At 36.8% G+C, this 19,849-nt stretch overlaps 3 protein-coding genes across 5 annotated transcripts; all 3 read left to right on the top strand.

Annotated features, from left to right (window-relative positions):
* Positions 1-2,911: 2,911 nt before the first annotated feature.
* LOC106295854 (lysine-specific demethylase JMJ25) lies at positions 2,912-10,124 on the top strand. Its single transcript, XM_013731847.1, has 13 exons — positions 2,912-3,653; positions 3,734-3,858; positions 4,115-4,214; positions 4,298-4,436; positions 4,615-4,678; positions 4,793-5,522; positions 5,709-6,038; positions 8,844-9,146; positions 9,289-9,361; positions 9,448-9,533; positions 9,599-9,718; positions 9,802-9,863; positions 9,938-10,124. Exons 1-13 carry the CDS (start codon positions 3,012-3,014, stop codon positions 10,032-10,034), a joined length of 2,871 nt encoding a protein of 956 aa, XP_013587301.1. The 5' UTR covers positions 2,912-3,011; the 3' UTR covers positions 10,035-10,124.
* Positions 10,125-10,442: 318 nt separating this feature from the next.
* LOC106343866 (arogenate dehydratase/prephenate dehydratase 2, chloroplastic) lies at positions 10,443-13,208 on the top strand. Of its 2 annotated transcripts, none has more exons than XM_013783200.1 (12): positions 10,443-10,748; positions 10,899-10,966; positions 11,029-11,121; positions 11,204-11,404; positions 11,470-11,550; positions 11,640-11,735; positions 11,827-11,904; positions 12,004-12,093; positions 12,198-12,250; positions 12,344-12,425; positions 12,527-12,606; positions 12,848-13,208. In XM_013783200.1, the coding sequence occupies exons 1-11, from the start codon at positions 10,520-10,522 to the stop codon at positions 12,584-12,586; spliced, it is 1,131 nt and encodes a 376-aa protein (XP_013638654.1). In that variant the 5' UTR covers positions 10,443-10,519; the 3' UTR covers positions 12,587-12,606; positions 12,848-13,208. The 2 variants fall into 2 exon arrangements, with proteins under 2 accessions (XP_013638654.1, XP_013638655.1); XM_013783201.1 differs by having other exon boundaries at positions 12,852-13,187.
* Positions 13,209-16,528: 3,320 nt separating this feature from the next.
* On the top strand, positions 16,529-19,333 carry LOC106295232 (zinc finger protein CONSTANS-LIKE 9). Of its 2 annotated transcripts, none has more exons than XM_013731079.1 (5): positions 16,529-16,744; positions 17,304-17,831; positions 18,089-18,265; positions 18,344-18,639; positions 18,724-19,333. In XM_013731079.1, the coding sequence occupies exons 2-5, from the start codon at positions 17,316-17,318 to the stop codon at positions 18,851-18,853; spliced, it is 1,119 nt and encodes a 372-aa protein (XP_013586533.1). In that variant the 5' UTR covers positions 16,529-16,744; positions 17,304-17,315; the 3' UTR covers positions 18,854-19,333. The 2 variants fall into 2 exon arrangements, with proteins under 2 accessions (XP_013586533.1, XP_013586534.1); XM_013731080.1 differs by having other exon boundaries at positions 16,580-16,744; positions 17,307-17,831.
* Positions 19,334-19,849: the final 516 nt, after the last annotated feature.

The raw sequence follows: 19,849 nt of genomic DNA, 5'->3' as shown, positions 1-19,849 counted from the left end.
TAACGAGGGTATTAAATTGAATAAGGATATATTATGAAGATAACAACAATATGCAATTAATAGACTTGTTTGAAATAGTCCAACTTAAAAATCAGGCGTAAAGTAAAGTTGTGACTTATATTTTAGAGAAATTAGGCCACATATACCTAGAAAAACTCATATTTAGGTAAGTACCCTAGACACTATTGACATTTCTAAATCTCAACACTATCCCTGTCTAAACTATCTCATCTCTCTGTCTCTCTTGCTGCCTTCCCCGAACTATCACTAACTCTCTCTTTTTTTCATGTCTCATTTTCTCTTCCCCAATATTTCATTTTCTATTTAATATCTTCTCTGATCTCTTACAAAATTTTCTTTTACAAATGAATTTTTTTTCAACAACTAGAATTTTAACCGATAAATATTTGATTATATGCTACAAATTAATCCTTGTGAGCAAATACATGCTTAGTTAGTTCTAACCAACCGGTTTGAAAATGTCGATATATATTTCCATAAAACTGTGATTTGATACATGATTGCAAATTTCCACATAACATATTGTATTAAATGATACATACTTTTTTAGCAGTTACAAAATATGATAACGCTTTTCAAAATATGTGGGTATGATGATTTATAAATAGCTTGAGTTAGCTATATATGTTTTGTTAAATGCTACAAAATAGATTATCAGGCTAACTTAACCATTATCTGTTTAACTTTTATATTTTTAACGGTTAGTGATTATGATATCATATCATAAGTTACATCTACCATATTTTTTACGGATCACTAGTGCTTCATGATAAGTATATTTTTATAATAAACAAGTTACCCACTGACAACTTATATAACATCTTAGGTTTGTTACAAAATAGTTTTGTTCATACAATACAAAGTTTGTTAGACTTTTCTTAATAATTAACCATGATAACTTAATCATTACCATCTATTTTTAGTTAGACGTTATCAAACATGTTAGACGCATTTTAAACTAGTTGGTGAGATGCCCAAAAATAACTGGACTTAGCTTGTACATAATTTGTTAGAGGCTATAAAATAGGTTACCGTTTTAACTTAATCGTTATCTATATAACTTATATCACAATCCCTAATTCATCCATTGATTTTCAGTTTGAAGTATTAAATGAGAGATATATAAACTGGAGAAGAAAAATCTCTAACCGTGATTGGAATTGATATTACAGAATTCATGTTTGGAAGCTTGGTTCTCTTTGAATTTGTGATTAATTGATATACATATGGCTTCAAATATTACTGTTTCGATGTGATGGTGAAGGTGACGATGACGAACTGAGGAAGAGGAGGAGGAGGAGGAGGAAGAGAGGGAGGTTAGCATATGATTGGTGCAGAAAATAGAGTAAGTAATGATTAAGGGAAATAAAGAAGACTGGCTTGTTTAACAAGAAATTTTTTCAATAACGATTGAAAAAGGAGAGAAACAGGTAAGTGGTAGAGATAGGGTCAGGAAAGAAAGAGAAACAAGATGGGAGTTTGGGCAGGGTAAAACAATCATTTTATGTGTAAATTTCTACAGAATCTAGGGATTTTCATGGGTTTAGGGTAGTTTATTAATTTTGGTTGTTTTTATGTATATACAGCAAATTATCTCTATATTTTAATAGAATGAATTTATTATTAAAAAAATGAACTTGATCATTAATCAATACTATTAATTTGGGACATAACCAATTGATATATGTTGTCTCCAAATATTTATTCCTTTTATTTGATACCCTCTTATTATTCTTTTTATATAATTGTATTCAATTTTATTTAAAAACTAACCACGTCTTTTTCTATCTAATAAAAACGGTTATGTTTCTACTTTTGTAATAAAGTTCTATTCATCGATTTATCTTCACCGTAATCTCTCTCACAGATGAAAGTAACTAAGCGATTATGCGGTGAAAATTTTCTTTGGGTGAATGGTTAAAATGGTTAGGTTGGTTTAGAGCAGAATACGATAATTTAGATGATGACAAAAATACTCTCTTTTAAGACAATCCTGAGGTGGAGATCACAAATTCTTCCAGTTTTTTTTTTCCGGTTATCATTCAAAAATGCTGCAATTTGGTGCAAGCAAGTGTAGAGATGATGATGATGTAAGCTTTGTGATGTGAAAATGTCGAGATTCTTTTGAAAATAGCTGCAACAATACACGTGTACTCCACTATAATTTCCCTTTTTTGAATATTATTTTGTGGTTTATTTTTATTTGTTGTGCACCATTTGTAATCTTATTTTTTCATCGTTTAGGGCTTTCAATTAAAAATTTGTTGGCAATAAATGATATTTTATCAGCTTTAAACATGAAAACAGACTTGAATGAACTTTCTATTGATGTTTTCACTTGACCAAAAATTATAATCTTAAGTTTCTTATATTTTCTTTATATTATAAAATAGTCCTATTAACACAAACATACTTATGATTTGTAAAGAATACAAAAAATATATCCATATCTTTTTTTATATATCATAAATTAATATACTAACTAGATTTTGCGGGTATGTTTTTTATTTTATGTATTTTTAAAAATTTAAATTTTTTAAATTTGTGTGTTTTATTAATATTTGTGTTTTTATTTTTATAATATGTTTCTTATATGATTAATAAGAAGTTTTAATCAATACTATTAAAACATGAACATGACCTATTGATATAGATATTGTCTAACTATTCTAAGGGCGTCTCAAAATCTAGTCGTAGTATTAAAAATTTAAAATTAGACAAGAAGACATTTATTCATTCTTGTAATAAAACATTCGATTTTCGAAATGGGCGGGAAATAAAAACCCACCCCGTTTTGGGTTTAAATCCCAATAGTTTGACAAATTAACCGACCCTAAACTTTTTAACTGTGGCGGAGCAGAGTTTCCCAATATATAGGCAAATCCGCGTTAACAGTGTCTAGGGTTTCGCGTTGTGTTTATAAGATTCCTTTTTTTTTTCTCTGATTGGGGACTCGAAGAGTGGTTTAGGATTTGTTTAATCTTTCAGTCATGAGTTCTACGAATGAGGAAGCTATTAGGGTTGTTGCCGAAGAACCGAATCCACGAGCTGTTCGGATTAGGGCGCCGAGAGCTTGTACTGTCCCGGTGGATTACGCCGAGCCTCCGATTGACGGCGAAGATTTCGAAAGCAAGCCAAAGGCGAAACGAGGCAGGCCTCGTAAAAACCCTGAAGAAGACGAGAAGGCGAGCGATACACCCAAGGCTAAACCGGGGAGGCCTCGGAAAATTTCTGGAGAAGATGATGATAAACCGAAGGCTAAACCGGGCAGGCCTCGGAAAAATCCTGAACAAGACCAGAAGACGAGTGATACACCCAAGGCTAAACCTGAAGAAGACCAGAAGACTGATGATAAACCGAAGGCTAAACCGGGGAGGCCTCGGAAGTATCCCGTCAACGGAGAAGACGAAAAGTCAACGAAGAAAGTTGACCAAGGTGTTATCGCTTGTTTAGAGAGGAAGGAGAATGGAGCTGATGAGAGTAAGGCTTCTGATGGAATGCCTAGGTTCAAAAAGGTTTATTCTCGTAAAAGGCCAATGAAAGAAGAGAAGAAGAAGGATGATGAACTTGTTTCTAAAGGTCCTGTTAAGAGGCCTCGGAAAGTGGTGGTAGGTTGTCTCAACAAAGACGAGGTCAGTGAAAAGCTCTCTCCTTTGCTCAATCATTCGCGTAGGGTTACATAGTAATTTGTATATTGTTTTGCTATGTTTAGGATAACGCTGAAGAATCAGAGTGCATGATGTGTCATCAGTGTCAACGTAACGATAATGGGGAGGTTGTGCGGTGTCACAACTGCTGCGATAGGAAGCGTTATTGCCACAAATGCTTAGAAACTTGGTATTGCTCTGATCTTACTTTCACACTTACCCATGACGTTTGCTTCTTGATACTCTAGAGATCTGTGATTCTGTATTGGATAGAATCAAGATAAAGATTTCGATTTTGAGCATGAGTTTCTGTTGACGCCTTTATAATTTAACAATATTTATTTAGTATAGAATAATAGGGGTTTAGCTGTCCACTTCCTTGATTGTAGGTTTTTGCTGGGTTTGGTTCCTTGGTTCCAAAGGTTTGAAAACTTGTTCTATATTAGGTACCCTCGCATCCCACATGAAGACATTGCCAAGAAATGCCCCTTTTGCTGGAATACTTGCAATTGCAGAGCATGCTTGCGTCTAGATACTAAAATGGAAGTAAGTACATATCTTGTTTCATTGTGTGTTTTCTTTAATTCTATCTACCATCCTTACTCAATCATTGCTCCAATATCATGTAGGGGTTAAATTCAGACCTCAAGGTTAGCAAGGACGAAGAAGTCCAATGCTCTAAGTATATTCTGCAAAAGCTTCTCCCACATCTGAAGGAAATAAACGATGAACAAGTTCTTGAGAAGGAAGCTGAGGCAAATATATCAGGTACTTTCCCTGCTTTTAACAGTGCTGGAAAGTAACTATTGTTTTTTGGTAGTCCCTTTCATATTGTTTGCGTGCTCATATTATTACGTTTTAAGTGTGTATATGCATTATATTGATGAACTGAGAAGTTGCAATCGGATAGCTCATAGTATAAGTGAATATTTATTTTGTTTCACAGGACTAGAGTTTGGAGAGGTGAAGCCTGAAGACACTAATTGTAGCCCTGGCGAAAGACTATACTGGTAAGTCACCTTGACACTCTTGTTACAGTGAATATGTCAAGTCTTGTTCCAGTGAATATGTCAAGTTCTTATGCTGTTACTAATCTTTCTTGTTTCAACTCTTTGCGTTTACAGTGATAGCTGCCAGACTGCGATCTTTGACCTTCATAGACATTGCTCGAGCTGCGGTTCTGATATCTGCATTGCATGTTCCATGGAGATCCGAAATGGAAAGCTTCAGGCATGTCAGGAGGATGTTTACTGGAATTACATTAGCCGAGGTTTAGATTACCTACATGGAGGAAAAGAAAAAAATGGAAAACCTACGGATGATAAGCTGGAGCCGGAATCATTACTTGCTATTGTCAAGCCCCCATCTACTTGGAAAACAGATGAAGTCGGAATCATTACTTGCTGTTGTGGTGAGGGGGTTTTAGAGTTGAAACGCGTGCTTCCCGATGGTTGGGTATCTGATTTGGTCAAAAAGGTTGAAGAAACTGTTGAAGCCAACAAGCTTTTCGATTTACCTGAAATGGCCACAGAGAGATGCCCTTGTTTTAACTCCGAAGGCCATATTGACATGGAAACCAACAAAAACTTGTTAAAGGCTGCATGTAGAGAAGGATCGGAAGACAATTATCTATATTTTCCAAGTGCTACAGATGCTCAGGAGGAGATTAACCTGAAGCATTTTCAGCATCATTGGGCTAAAGGAGAGCCTGTGATTGTGAGGAACGTGCTTGAGGCTACAGCTGGTTTAAGCTGGGAACCAGGTGTTATGCATCGTGCTTGCCGTCAGATGAGAAGCACCAAGCATGAAACACTTCTGGACGTTAATGCTATTGATTGTCTGGACTGCTGTGAGGTCAGTCTCCCCTTTAGTTAATTATGTGGCATGTATGGTCTATATATATTCTTGGTTGCTTTACTTGTTTTATGTTTCTTTTCCTTTCCGACATACTCTTATGTCTTTTATTAGTTGCAAGTCAAATTTATAGTTGGAACTTGTTGCCATGCTCTTAACTTATATGATGACTTGTTATTGATGTAGGGATCTATTAATCTTCATGCATTCTTTACCGGTTACCAAAAAGGCCGTTACGATCGTGAGGGTTGGCCAAGTGTTCTGAAACTAAAAGATTGGCCTCCATCGAAGAGCTTCAATGAAAACTTGCCGCGTCATTGTGAGGAGTTCTTATGCAGTTTGCCTTTGAAGCAGTACACTCACCCGGTTAGTGGGCCATTAAATCTCGCTGTGAAGTTGCCTGAAAAGTGCTTGAAGCCAGACATGGGACCAAAGACTTACGTTGCTTATGGATTTTCACAAGAAATGGGCCGTGGAGATTCAGTAACCAAACTCCACTGCGACATGTCTGATGCGGTTAGTACTCTTTGTCATTTCTCGTGCACGTTTTCTTTCCTTTCCTGTACTTGGTTTTCTGATGGTTTCCCTTGGTATACCCATAATGATTTCAAAACCTATCAAAATAATGAAATAAGATTCCATTTCGTAAAATAATCGTTCAAAACACATTTTCTTACATATAGGATTAGTCTTCCCTTAGTTCATTTCTAGATAAGTTCTTTTAGTATTTCTCTTTTTTTTTTTTTGGGAAAGATGATATTTTTTTTGTCTTTGAGTTTAACTATTCCCCTAATAGCATCATTTTCTCCTCTTATGAGGCTAAGAATAGAAGTAAATCCCCATAATCTTGTGGTTGGCAATATCCTTCATACTTAAGCTGAATATCGAGCTATGCATATTGAAGTTTTGCTGCAAGTTCGGCTGAAGCTAAATATCTTCATAGATTAAGATTATCAAAACTGACATGATTTTGCGGCCGTCTAATTACCAAAAGACCAACAAAGTGTCTTGTAGAGGCTATTTGTAGATAGATTAATAAGTTTTCCTGCAAAATCTACTAAATCTGAATATCGAGCTATAACTAAACAAGTTCCGTTGCAAGTTTGGCTGAAATTGAATATCTCCACGGATGAAAATTACCTAAACGAACATTATTTTGATGCTGCCTAATCACCAAAACAGACCAACAGAGTGTTTTGTAGAGACTCTTTGCAAATAAGCTAACAAGTTCTATTACAAATTCTGGCTGAAGCTGAAAATCTTCATGGATTAAAGCTACCTAAACCTCTCCCTAATCACAAAATAGACCAAGAAAGTGTTTGCAGATAGACTAAAAGGTCTACTGCAAATTCTACTGAAGCTGAATATCGAGCTATTACTACACAAGTTTTGTTGCAAGTTTGGTTGAAGGTGAATATTTCCATGGATTAAGATTACTTTATTGAATATGATTTTGATGTTGTTAATCACCAAAACAAACCAACAATGTGTTTTGTAGAGGCTCTTTGCATATGGACTAACAAGTTCTACTGCAAGATCTGCTGAAGCTGAATATCTCAATGGATTAATATTATCTAAACGAACATGGTTTTCTGAATCGCCAAAATAGAGCAATAAAGTGTTTTGTAGAGGCTCTTTGTTGATAGACTAACAAATTCTTTTGTAAATTCTGCTGAACCTGAATATCGAGATCTATGACTAAGTTTTGCTGCAAGTTTTGCTGCAAGTTTGGCTGAAGCTGAATATCTCAATAGATTAAGACTACCAAAATAAAATGATTTTTTTGTGGTCAACATCAAAATAAACATGCCAACAAATTGTCTTGTACATGCCTTTTGTAGAAAGACAAACCAATCTAGCTTTAAATTTGGCTGAAGCTGATATCGAGATGAATGCTAGAAGTTTGGCTGAAGCTGAATATCTCAATTACCAAAATGAACATGATTTTGTCGCGGTCTAATCACCAACATGCCAACAAAATGTCTTGTATATGGCTTTTGTAGATAGACTAACAATTCCTGCTTAATTCTGCTGAAGCTGAATATCGAGATGAATGCTACAACTTTGGCTGAAACTGAATATCTCAATAGATTAAGATTACCAAAATGATTATGATTTTGCTGCAGTCTAATCACCAACATGCCAACAAATGTCTTGTATAGGGTTTTTGTAGAAAAACTAATAATTTTTGCTTCAAATTGTGCTGAAACTGAATATCGAGATGAATGTTACAAGTTTGGATGAAGCTGAATATTAAACCAAGATTACCATGTTAACTAAATTTGTTCACCTAATAATCTTTTGAATTTTCAGAACCCATTGAAACCAACTCAAATTGTGCAGTAAAAACCTAGGATCAATAAATTTAACTGTGTAGATTTCATGTGGATTCAATAAAATTGTTTGGCTGGACTTTATGTTTGGGCTGATAACCTTTTGAATACAGAAATGCATTGAAATGAACTGTAGAGAATATTAACTGATGCAAAATCTATATCAATGAGTTGTCAAGCTCCGTTTGACCCGCTGCAGGGCGGGTGCGGGTTGGCCATTTTGAAAAATTCAACATACGGGTGTGGATACGGGTCGAGTCGATTCTACGCGGGTACCTGCTGACCTGCAAAAAAATAAAAAAAATTCAAAAAATAATATATATTTTCGTAAAAAATATATAAAATACTATAAACTCAGAAAATCATATATAATATAATTATTTTATTAAAAAAATAAGTATTATCTAATTAAAATATAATTAAAATAATTATTTTATTAAAATTTATATTACCCGCGGGTCCCGCGGGTTATCCGCAAACTTGGACGGGATGGGTGCGGATATGTGAATCTTTCTTTGCGGGTCATGCGGGTCGAAGTTTTGAGTGAAAAAAATGAGTCGACCCGCGGGTTGGCGGGGCGGGCGGGGCGGTTTGACCCGCTAACCCAGCTCGTGTATTATGCAATATCCTTGCTCCATGTCCTTCTTGAGAGTGAATAATAAATACCTTTTGTTTCCTGGTACATTTATAAAAATTTAGTACTGGTTATCTTGTTTCCTTTCCGGTTTAGTCTCTCTATGCTAATTCAGGGACCGACCAATTTGTACTATTCTAGATTGGTTCATTAGTCAAGTAGTAAAAACAGAATATACTCCGTGTCCTATTTCTGGTATCTCTTGGATTTTATGTAAGTTATGTATGAGCGGACTTACCAAAGTTGTCTTTTATTATATATACTTTCATTCTTTCATGATTGGGTGAAAATATAGATCAGTTTTACTCTCTTCTTTTCTGTATCTTAATTGCTCTGCGGTATTTGTAATTTCAGGTTAATGTGCTGACCCACGTAAGTGAAGTGACCATCAAAGAGGAAGAAAAGAAATCCACAATAGAAAAACTGAAGAGGAAGCATGCTGCACAAGATGTCAAGGAGCTGTTTGGCTCGGTTCCTAACTACAAGGAAAAGATAGAGATTCTTGAAAACACTAGTGAAGAAGAAGTCAAGAACCTTGAAGCTGATGGAGGAGCTCTTTGGGACATTTTCCGTAGAGAAGATGTTCCAAAATTAGAGAAATACCTTCTGAGTCATCATAAAGAGTTTCGACATTTCTTTTGTTCCCCCGTCTCTAAGGTACACCTCTCATCCTTAAAGTTTCAGTGGAGATAATGAAGATATGTAGTGAATTTTTTTGCTTCCTGCATGTCTCTATTAGAATTTTGGCGTTTTTTTTTTGTACTTATGGTATATGTTCATCCATCTCTCTTCTATGTAGGTGGTTCATCCAATACATGACCAGTCTTTCTATCTGACGCGTTATCATAAAATGATTCTGAAAGAAGAATACGGTATGCTTTTATACTTTGAATAATACAAGAACATTATCTTTTGACAGTTTTGGTAATAATGTTTCTATGGGCTTTGTATTGTGTAGGCATTGAGCCATGGACGTTTGTTCAGAAGCTTGGAGATGCTGTGTTAATACCTGTTGGCTGCCCTCATCAAGTCAGGAACTTGAAGGTAATACTATGATTTAGTCTCTCAGCAAAAGTTTCATCAGATTGATTATTTTGTTTCTCTTGCAGTCTTGCACAAAGGTGGCGCTTGACTTTGTCTCACCTGAAAATATCAGCGAGTGTTTCCGTTTAACAAAGGAGTATCGTCTGCTACCACCAAACCATCATTCAAAAGAGGACAAGTTGCAGGTACTTTCTTGTTTCGTTTTGACTTCTGGTTGCTACCCATCTCTAAAACTGGTTTTGATTCTCTGCGTGTTTGTTTGTAACAGATAAAGAATATGGTGATCTTTGCAATCGATAAGGCTCTCGAAGACTTGGATCCAAATTACGAGTTAGTTTGTGATACCATAGTATACTCTGTTGTTGTTTTTGTATAAGCTGAGGCTTTTGTTTGTGTTGACTCAGGTCTCCTGTAGCCAAAGAGGAGGAGAAGAAGGTGACGAAGACTGGAAGGAAGCGTAAAAACCGTGAGATGAGTAATGGAGCTAATGTGTTGGCTTGATCTGTCGTTTGTTGTTTGTGTTGATCTGTCGTTTGTTGTTTGTAGTAGTGTGAGAAGGATAAATCTATTTTGGCACTTTTGTTTCGTACCTTCTCCTCCTTAATCACCTAACTCTATACTCTGTTGTTGAAGTCTAACTCATGATACGGTATAATATAACTTATTTCTTGATTAGATTGATATAAACATAGTAGTTAACTAAATTAGATCGATAGTCTGAAGTCTAAAACCTGTGTGTCACAACATTTACTGCGGAAGTAAGATTGCTGAACTGATGGGTCATAAACAAACAAACGTTATGGGCCGTAAGATTAAAATAGTTTGGCCCATTAACGAAATTTAAAAAGCCTTACAATAATGCGGCCCATCAATGTCACTCACTTCAGTTTCTCATCCATAAACGCCGTCGAAACTATCGCGTTCGGACTTGTCTTCAATTTGTTTCCTCTTCTTCTCTGTGTTCTCGTTTCATTTCCACATCAACAATGGCTGTTCGATTGCAGGCGACTCAGGTCCCCGGTGGAATCTCCGGAAACCTCTCACCATCCAATCGCAATCCAAACGCCGTCATCCGATTCGGTCGCGGATCTTCGAAGCGCAACCGTTTGGTATCTTTATCGGCGTCGCTCCGGGAAGGGGATGGACGTGGGAAAGAGAGCTCCGTGAGAGCTGTGGAAGTGAAGAAGATCCTGGAAGACTCACCTCTGCTTCCTAGTACGATTCCATTTCATTCCTAGCGAACTGTTTCATAACTTTGTGAACCAATCAGAGATAGATTATCTTTCTACAGCTTGAATTAGCATCAATCTATTGATAATTTTGATGATGTTGATTCGTTGTTGTTGTATCTGTTTTTAATATTAGAGCCGTTATCGTCAAATCAGCTCGCGGAAACTGTCTCCAACGGCTCTCGTGTTCGTGTAGCCTATCAGGTAATACACATAAACATATTTATTGAAGAAGAACTTATCTGATTAAATGAATGCTTATATAGGGAGTAAGAGGTGCATACAGTGAATCAGCAGCTGAGAAGGCTTATCCAAACTGTGAAGCTGTTCCTTGCGAAGAGTTTGACACTGCCTTTGAGGTGAGAATCTTGTACCTTTAACATTAACACTCTTAGAGCTTGGTTTTGAAAGCATTTTCGGACCTTTGGTTTCTTATTTTAGGCGGTTGAGCGGTGGCTTGTTGACCGAGCAGTTTTGCCTATTGAGAACTCTTTAGGTGGAAGCATCCATAGAAACTATGATCTTTTGCTGCGTCACAATCTGCACATTGTTGGGGAAGTCAAGTTAGCTGTTCGCCACTGTTTGTTGGCCAACCACGGTGTAAAGCTTGAAGATTTGAGAAGGGTGCTTAGCCATCCACAGGTGAACCGTTTTGCCTTTATAGTCTCTTACTATGAGCGAAAGCCTCAGACTTTGCTTTGGATCAGGCTCTGGCTCAATGTGAAAACACGTTAACTAGATTGGGATTGGTCAGAGAAGCAGTAGATGACACTGCTGGTGCTGCTAAGGTAATACACTTTTTGCTCTTTTCTTAGAATGATTATATATTTTATAACTTACAATAGAATCATATTAAGTTAATGGATTGAATTTGCAGCAAATTGCATTCGAAGATTTAAGTGATGCAGCTGCAGTTGCGAGCGCCAAAGCTGCAGAGATATATGGGTTGAACATAGTTGCTGAAGATATCCAGGTTTATAGATTTATCGATTTTCTTTACTATTTTTTGTTAGTCCATAATTTAAACTTGGGGATGATTTGATTGTGAATTTCAATCGGTTTAGGATGACACTGATAATGTTACAAGGTTTCTAATGCTCGCAAGGGAACCCATTATCCCTGGAACTAACAGACTCTTTAAGGTGAGAAATGCTTATGTATTTTCTGAAATGCAAGCGCCGCTCTTATATTTGGCAATTTATTTTTTCTTTGATGCACAAGTTACTTTGTTCTTCTTGTAGACAAGTATAGTTTTCTCGTTAGAGGAAGGGCCTGGAGTACTTTTCAAAGCACTTGCGGTCTTTGCCCTTAGGCAAATTAACCTCACAAAGGTTAGTTAGTTACATTCAAATTTTACTTTTTAATTTGTGCAGCCTTTGTTTATAATCAGTACTTTTCTCATCGGTAACGATCAATTGCTTGTGGTTTCGGTCAGATCGAAAGCCGACCTTTAAGGAAAAACCCTCTGCGAGCATCTGGAGGGCTTAAGTAATTTTTTCTTACAAACACCACTCCTTTACTGTTGTACCATCAGAGAGTAACCTGAAAAATGATGGTGTTTCTCTCTCTTTTGCTTGGCAGATACTTTGATTATCTTTTCTATGTGGACTTCGAAGCATCTATGGCTGACGAAGTTGCTCAAAATGCACTTAGGCATCTCGAGGTACAGCCTTTGTTTTTCTTGCTTGGTCTGGAAAAACACGGCTGAAGTAGAATGTGACTAAGGCTATTGTTTTTCGTTTTTGTTTGTTGTTATTGTTGCAGGAATTTGCTACCTTTTTGCGGGTACTGGGAAGCTACCCAGTGGACACAACAATGCTCTAAACATGTTCAATGTGTTTTTGGTAAGTAGTTCATTTGCTTGCATTGCTTTTTTTGTTCACAGTTTGGTTTGCATTGCTAACTGCAGAGAAACACATCAGTCTCTAAGACTGTCAAATTCATCTAATTACATATCAGGCTGTAAGACCTGAATTAGTTATAAAATCATCTAGTTACAAATTTCGAAGGAGGAGGATTTACACACTTAGTTACAATTAATGATATGAACAGAGTTTAAATCCTTATAAAAACTTGGTTACGCAGGCAGATACCGACGTGTAGGAGCCTAGCGCACGAGGTCAGCTCCGAGCGGTCACCGGTTCACATTACAAGAGAGTCCTCTTTTTGTCTCCTGTTTTTTTATAAAGTTATCTTCAAAAACTTATGATTCTCTTTTGCATCAACTGCATGTCTTGATGAAAAGATAAAAGCTTTGGTTTTAGTAGGGAGTAAAGAATAGTGAGATATCAGAAAACAAAAGGAATAAATACTGATGTACTTATACTACTTGCATCGTTTTTTGATAATCTTGCGAGAGTTATTGCATACAATACAGATGTTAGTTTCTATCAGTTATGTTGTCTTTTTGTTAATAATCATAAAATAGAGACGATGTTTGATTGATATATGTATGTAATGGTAAAACCAATGTTAGTTCGAAGATATGAGCCTCCTGCACTAGTATGTGCAATGAATGAACTGCTCGACATGATTACAAGGGAAGCCTCGACTCTACCCACAATTGTGGTTCCTTTTCTCGTGAGGGCATTCTAAGCTGAAGTTCAATAGCAAATCCCTTGAAGCAAGCAGCAGAAAAGCTAGTCTTCGTTACTTTTAACGTTTAGTCCGGAAACAGAGACCACTAGGCTATTTGCAATCTCGTTTCGCGAAACCACAACCATTGATGCACATCCATCATGAACCTTTGTCATGCTTGCTCCATCTAGCTCCTGTCAAATGCTTGCCCACCTCCATTCTCATCGGCCCAATAGTATTTGCCTGGACCTAGACTTATAGTTCCCTATTGTATCTTTTGCTCAGCTGAATCAAAAAAACATGCTTTCCTTTTTGTTTTCTTGCAGACCATATCTTTAAACCCTGAACATTTGGAAAAGCCTTTTTGGTGATTCTGGTTGAAAAGTTTAGGTCAACTCATGAGATGATCTCCTTATGTCACAACAGCTAATGATGTCGTCCTAAGATATAATAAAGTGATATATAATATTTTAATATTATTAATGATTCAGAGTTCTGATTGGTGGGAGAGGCATATAATAAATAAATTTTGGTGTGAAGTTCATAAAAAGGCACTAATGATTAAATGAAGTAATAAGATTAGTTAATGTTATCTTAAGGAAAACAAGTGAAGTGTCGTCACCTCTAAGTAAGACGGTGGTTTTATATTCGACAAATAAGAAAAGAATACGATGTTTTTGTACCAAAGTTCGGATCGCCTTTTAATCTTATCCAACTCGCATTTATTTTAGCATCATGTTCAGATTTTTATGTGTTACAATCTCTCAGTGCGTCTTATCTTCATCTTCTTTTTTTCCTTCTCCTTTTGGCTTTCACTATCGTTGATTAGTATTTTTTAACTTTTGTGTGTGTGTCTCAAGCAGATTTGTTAATAATTTATGCAATTGAGGTTGGTACTGTTTTTCTAGTAATAAGCTTCAGTTTCATCACTCGTTTTGATCAAACAGTAACCTTAAAGCTTACCCAAGTTTTCATCTAGTCCAGCTCTTTTAATATTTTCTAAAATTGAAAATCAAGCAAATAATGAAACATAGCCAACCAAGATGTATGAGCTTTTAAGACATAAAGTTAGGTAATTGTCTACGAGCTTTTAAGGTGTGGTTAAAATGACAACCTCTTCTAAAACATGTGTTTTGTCTAATTAAGTTCTTGTAAATGAAATTCATCCCTAAAGTAAAAAAAATCATACATAACATTTTTTACTAAACATTTTTTACTATTCATTAAAAATTCGATCTCATAAAAGAAATGAGTTCAGTAAACAGGTGAACAATAGAATAAGATGAAGGTGATTAACAAAGTTATAGAATGGGAAGCGGCCTTTTCTCTTTCATCAAAACCAGAAGAAGAAGAAAAACTCCATAGCCACCGATCTCCCTCCGTAGTTGGCCGTGCTTCTCACCGTCGCTACGTGAGGGAGGATCTGCTCCTCCTCTTTAGTTTGAGCTAAATCTTGTTTAATTTCGTCTTGTGTTTTTTAAGTTCTTTTGTGAATCGGATCAGTGATTCGATTGTTTAAGTCTCCGGTCACGCGCCTTCTTCCTCGGTGGTCGTCCGGCTCTGTCTCTGGGAAGCGATGGCTCTTTCAGCATCGGTTTTGCCGGCTTTTGTCTCCGGGAGGAGATGGCTTCTCTAGCATCTCGATCGCCGGCTTTGTGTCTTCGGGAAGGGATGGCTTCTCTAGCATCTCGATCGCCGGCTTTGTGTCTTCGGGAAGGGATGGCTTCTCTAGCATCTCGATCGCCGGCTTTGTGTCTTCGGGAAGGGATGGCTTCTCTAGCATCTCGATCGCCGGCTTTGTGTCTTCGGGAAGGGATGGCTTCTCTAGCATCTCGATCGCCGGCTTTGTGTCTTCGGGAAGGGATGGCTTCTCTAGCATCTCGATCGCCGGCTTTGTGTCTTCGGGAAGGGATGGCTTCTCTAGCATCTCGATCGCCGGCTTTGTGTCTTCGGGAAGGGATGGCTTCTCTAGCATCTCGATCGCCGGCTTTTTCTCAGGTAGATCTACCACCCAGAGCGCTTCAGTTGTTCTTCTTGCCTCTCTTTCTAAGTCTCAGAGGACTTTCTCCTCCACTCGGTTGTATGTGGCGTTTGAAAGTATCTTGAATGATTATGAACGATTGTAGGCGGTTGTTAGCTTTGTGGGTCTCGTAGATCCTTCAGTGTGTTTGGTTCATTGGCTCGAGCTTTGAGTATAATGTTCAGGTGGAACAGAGAGTATCCGGTTAGTCTATGCCGTCGACGTTGATCCGTAGAATCGTCGTGATAGCTCCGGAGGTTTCGATTACGACACGGGTTACTGTCCCGTGTTGGTAATGAGTTTTTTTGTGGGCTTTAGGCCCAAGTTTGGCTTTGCAAGTGATCGGTTTGTCTTTGTTCTTTTTATTTATGGTTGTTGTAGTCTCGGACTTGGTTTTTATTTGGGCTTTCGATCCATTAATAAAATTCTAGACGGCAAAGAAAAAAAATAGAATAAGATGAAGGTGACAAAAGCCATTGATTTATTTTTGTTACATTCGTGAATAAAATCCATTACTATAGTAGCAAGATATGAGTTCAGTAAACTGCTACATCACAATTAATATTATTTTCTGTTCTTTTTATACAGGCAGACGTATCTAACTTGGCAGATATTTTTGTTTGTTTTCCATTTCTTTCCCGTCAAAAATATCTTTGCCATTTCTCTCGTCTTTCTGTTAACCAAAAGATATTTTGTTATGTACATCTGATCTGGTTTTTGTAAAAGTCAAAGCAAAAAGAAAAAAAGAGATTTATTATTAGTTATTGCGAGCCTAAAAGCAAAACAATAGTAGCATATCTGATCTGAGATGAGTCTTTCTGATTCGTTCAAAAGCATCGAAAAAGCGAACACTTGGAGAATCCATTATGGCACGAGAGAAGCCACTTGGTACAATCCGCATCGCGATTACATTGGATTCAGTACTCGCACTCGTATGAGAAAACATTTAAGTAAACACTTATCTCTTCTTTGCTTTTCTTTTTATTACAACAATATCCGTGGGGCCCACAAAAAGTTTATTGCTTTCACTATAAATACGACAGGGACCCAACATACCCTACACAGAAACTTTTCAGCACTTTTTAGTTTTTAACAAAAGAAAATAAAAAGTAATGAAATAAAGGTAGGCACTTTTGATTATGTCACAAGCCTACATGTCTCTTTGTGGACACAATACCCACCCATTGTCTATCCATTCATTAGTTTTTTTTTTCCATAAGAGAAAGAGAGAGAGAGAGAGAGAGAGAGAGAGAGAGAGAGAGAGAGAGAAGCAGAGAAGAAAGAGAGAAGTAGAAGAATCATCGGCTCTGTTTCTAAGGATCTGTGTGTGTTTGTCTCAGATTTTTTGTTCTCGATTCAACTTCATAAGAAGATCTTTTAACACTGTAAGTTGTTTTCCTCTCCTCTCTATCTCTCTCTCTTTTTTTTTTGAGTGTTCTTATATTTCTCGGATTATCCGTCTGTAATAATAATTGTTACTAGCTTTTTATCCACTGTTTCACTATGAAGGGTCTTAATGAATCTGTCTCTCTATATATGTCTCGTGTTGTTGGATCTTCGATTTAAAGAGATTTTCTTGTTTTCTTTTTGATTATTGGTTTCTTAAGCTTTGTTTGGAGGAGGATGAGCATGATGATTGTGATAGTTAACAAAGCTTGATTTTTTTTCTAAGAACTATTGAGTTTTGGATTCATCTTGAACTACAAGTCAAATTAAAAAAAAAAAAACATTAGATTTACTGATCTGTAGTCTGAAGCTTTGTTTTTATTTATTTCGATTTTGATTAATTTCTTTTAGTTCTCTGACTGTACATATCAAAAGCTCTGATTAAATTCATAAACTTTTTAAAGAAATTCCATCTATGTCTTGCTTTTTTAGACCAAGTCTCTTGTCTTTTTTATTTAATTCATGGTTTATGTATATGTGATTTTTTTTCTAATACAGCAGTGAAAGAAGATGGGTTACATGTGTGACTTCTGTGGTGAACAAAGATCAATGGTTTACTGTCGCTCCGACGCAGCCTGTCTCTGCCTCTCCTGCGACAGGAGCGTCCACTCTGCTAACGCATTGTCCAAACGACATTCTAGAACGCTCGTCTGCGAGAGATGCAATGCTCAGCCTGCTACGGTCAGGTGTGTTGAAGAAAGGGTTTCCCTCTGTCAAAACTGTGATTGGTCTGGCCACAACAACAACAACAACAATTCTTCTTCTTCTTCGTCAAATAATCACAAGAGGCAAACCATAAGCTGCTATTCTGGTTGCCCTTCGAGCTCGGAGCTCGCCTCTATCTGGTCTTTCTGTTTGGAGTTAGCTGGACAATCAGGCTGTGAGCAAGAAATGGGTATGATGAATATAGATGATGATGGTCAGGGCAACCAAAACTGTAATGAGGATAAGAAAGATGTGGTCGCCGGCTCCTCCTCAAGGCCTGAAACCAGTTCTGCTCTACCTGCAACTTCATCATTTCCCAAGGTATATATACTCTCTTTGATTCAAAATGATAGTTTTTCATACATGTTAATAAAACATATTAAATTTCAGTATTAAATGCATAATTTTTCGTGATTATCTATTTCGCATAATTTTAAACCAATAAGAATTCAGTCAATGTAGTTAGTTTTTTTTATAAGATTACAATTAATCATATTATTAGTTGATAAAAAGTGCATTGAAAATACAAAAACAAAATGTATCTAAATTCAAGTTCTTGTTTGTTTATGGGTTTGAAGGATGTTAGAGTATGTGAAGATGACTTTTATGGGAACTTGGGTATGGATGAAGTTGACTTGGCTCTTGAGAACTATGAAGAGCTCTTTGGGACAGCCTTTAACACCTCTGGAGAGCTCTTTGGACAAGGTGGAATTGATAGTCTTTTCCAGAAACATCATCAAGCAGCAGCTCCTGAGGTATTGTTTTGTTTGTCATCTTCTTTTTTTTTTTTTGAGGTTCACAAGCAATAATGCATGTTCCTTCTCTTAATCCAGGGAGGGAATCTGGTGCAGCCAGCTGAGAGCAATGATGATTCTTTCATGAGTTCGAAAACAGAGCCAATCATTTGCTTCACATCGAAGCCAGCACATTCCAACATATCTTTCTCTGGAGTCACCGGAGATTGCAGCGCTGGAGATTTTCAAGAATGTGGTGCATCATCTTCCATGCAGCTCTCAGGGGAGCCACCATGGTATCCTCAAGCATCATCACAGGATAACAATGCTTCCTCACATTCAGTGACTCGTAATAACGCTGTTATGCGTTACAAGGAGAAAAAGAAGGCTCGCAAGTAAGTGCCATTGCGAATCCAATACATGCATCATTGAAGTAAGTGAACTAAACCAGACACTGTTGGCTTTTTTTTTTGATACAGGTTTGATAAGACAGTGAGGTATGCTTCTCGCAAAGCAAGAGCTGATGTGAGACGGCGTGTGAAGGGGAGATTTGTCAAAGCTGGTGAAGCTTATGACTATGACCCACTCACCCCAACCAGAAGCTACTGAAGGAGGTAAACAAAGTAGATGCACATGGCGGAAAATCAAACAAGAAAGGTTTTTGACTTATGGAGAGACTTCTCAAAAGTCAGAAACTGTGAAAAAACAAGACTACTCTCTGGAGTTTGAGAAGACACTAAACTGATGAGTATTGTAAGCAAATCATTTATTCTTGGGATTCAATCTGTTTTTTTTGCCTTGAAGAAGCTTCATTAGTGTTCAGAGAGATCGTTCTCTGACAAAAAAATATTTATCCAATTGGATCTCTGCTGCTTCAGGGCTTTTACACAGATCAAGGTTCCATGAGTTTTGCTCTTGTCTTGGTAGTTGAAAGATGCAGGGAGACTTAGTGTAAAAAGTTAAAACTTGTATGACTTTCTTTCCATGTGTATGTAATGTATGTATGCTCACAAGTGCTTTGCACTGTGCATTCTTGTAAATTAAAGACAGTATCCAGAATCCAAGTCAGACAAAGCTATGTGGTTACCACTTAAAGTCTCCTTTTAAGTAACTGACTGGTCCGAGCTTTAACTTGATCTTGGTTTGCCACAACTTCAAAAAGTTTTGCTTAGCGTCTAAGTTCTTAACAGTTTATAGAGCATTGATTAAAAGTGATGCAAAGGCAAAACAGTAGCCTTTCAAAAACACTTTAATAATATTTGGATATTCTGGAAGACTATAACATTCTACATATTTTCTTGTATTTTTCATTCAAATAAAAGTTCAGGTAACTTCATATTTGAACATGTTCACAAAAGGCTGAGAAAAGAACCAAGAGTCTTCAGATACAGATTCAGGCAGCAAAAGTTCTTTTGGCTTAGCTCAGATGAGCTAAAAACTAATAAAGCAAATATTTTGCTAAACCCCCCCCCCCAAAAATGAAAAAAAGATATAGAAACACCAAAAAAACACTGGATTCATTAAAAACACCTTCCCCTATCCTTTTATGATCATCCTCTGTCAATCCCTTCATGCTTAATCCTTCAACTTCATAGCTTCCTTTCT

Source organism: Brassica oleracea, chromosome C5 (genome assembly GCF_000695525.1).
Source record: "Brassica oleracea var. oleracea cultivar TO1000 chromosome C5, BOL, whole genome shotgun sequence".
NCBI classification, from domain to species: domain Eukaryota; kingdom Viridiplantae; phylum Streptophyta; class Magnoliopsida; order Brassicales; family Brassicaceae; genus Brassica; species Brassica oleracea.
This window is presented reverse-complemented; position numbering and strand designations above follow the sequence as displayed.

Coding starts and splice junctions, on each gene's coding strand:
- LOC106343866 (XM_013783200.1), top strand. CDS start 10,520: ATGGCTGTTCGATTGCAGGCGACTCAGGTCCCCGGTGGAATCTCCGGA. Junction 11,122..11,203: donor AGTTTGACACTGCCTTTGAG/GTGAGAATCTTG, acceptor TTCTTATTTTAG/GCGGTTGAGCGGTGGCTTGT. Junction 12,426..12,526: donor ATGCACTTAGGCATCTCGAG/GTACAGCCTTTG, acceptor TTATTGTTGCAG/GAATTTGCTACCTTTTTGCG.
- LOC106295854 (XM_013731847.1), top strand. CDS start 3,012: ATGAGTTCTACGAATGAGGAAGCTATTAGGGTTGTTGCCGAAGAACCG. Junction 6,039..8,843: donor ACTGCGACATGTCTGATGCG/GTTAGTACTCTT, acceptor TTGTAATTTCAG/GTTAATGTGCTGACCCACGT. Junction 9,864..9,937: donor GACTTGGATCCAAATTACGA/GTTAGTTTGTGA, acceptor GTGTTGACTCAG/GTCTCCTGTAGCCAAAGAGG.
- LOC106295232 (XM_013731079.1), top strand. CDS start 17,316: ATGGGTTACATGTGTGACTTCTGTGGTGAACAAAGATCAATGGTTTAC. Junction 18,266..18,343: donor ATCAAGCAGCAGCTCCTGAG/GTATTGTTTTGT, acceptor CTCTTAATCCAG/GGAGGGAATCTGGTGCAGCC. Junction 18,640..18,723: donor GAGAAAAAGAAGGCTCGCAA/GTAAGTGCCATT, acceptor TTTTTGATACAG/GTTTGATAAGACAGTGAGGT.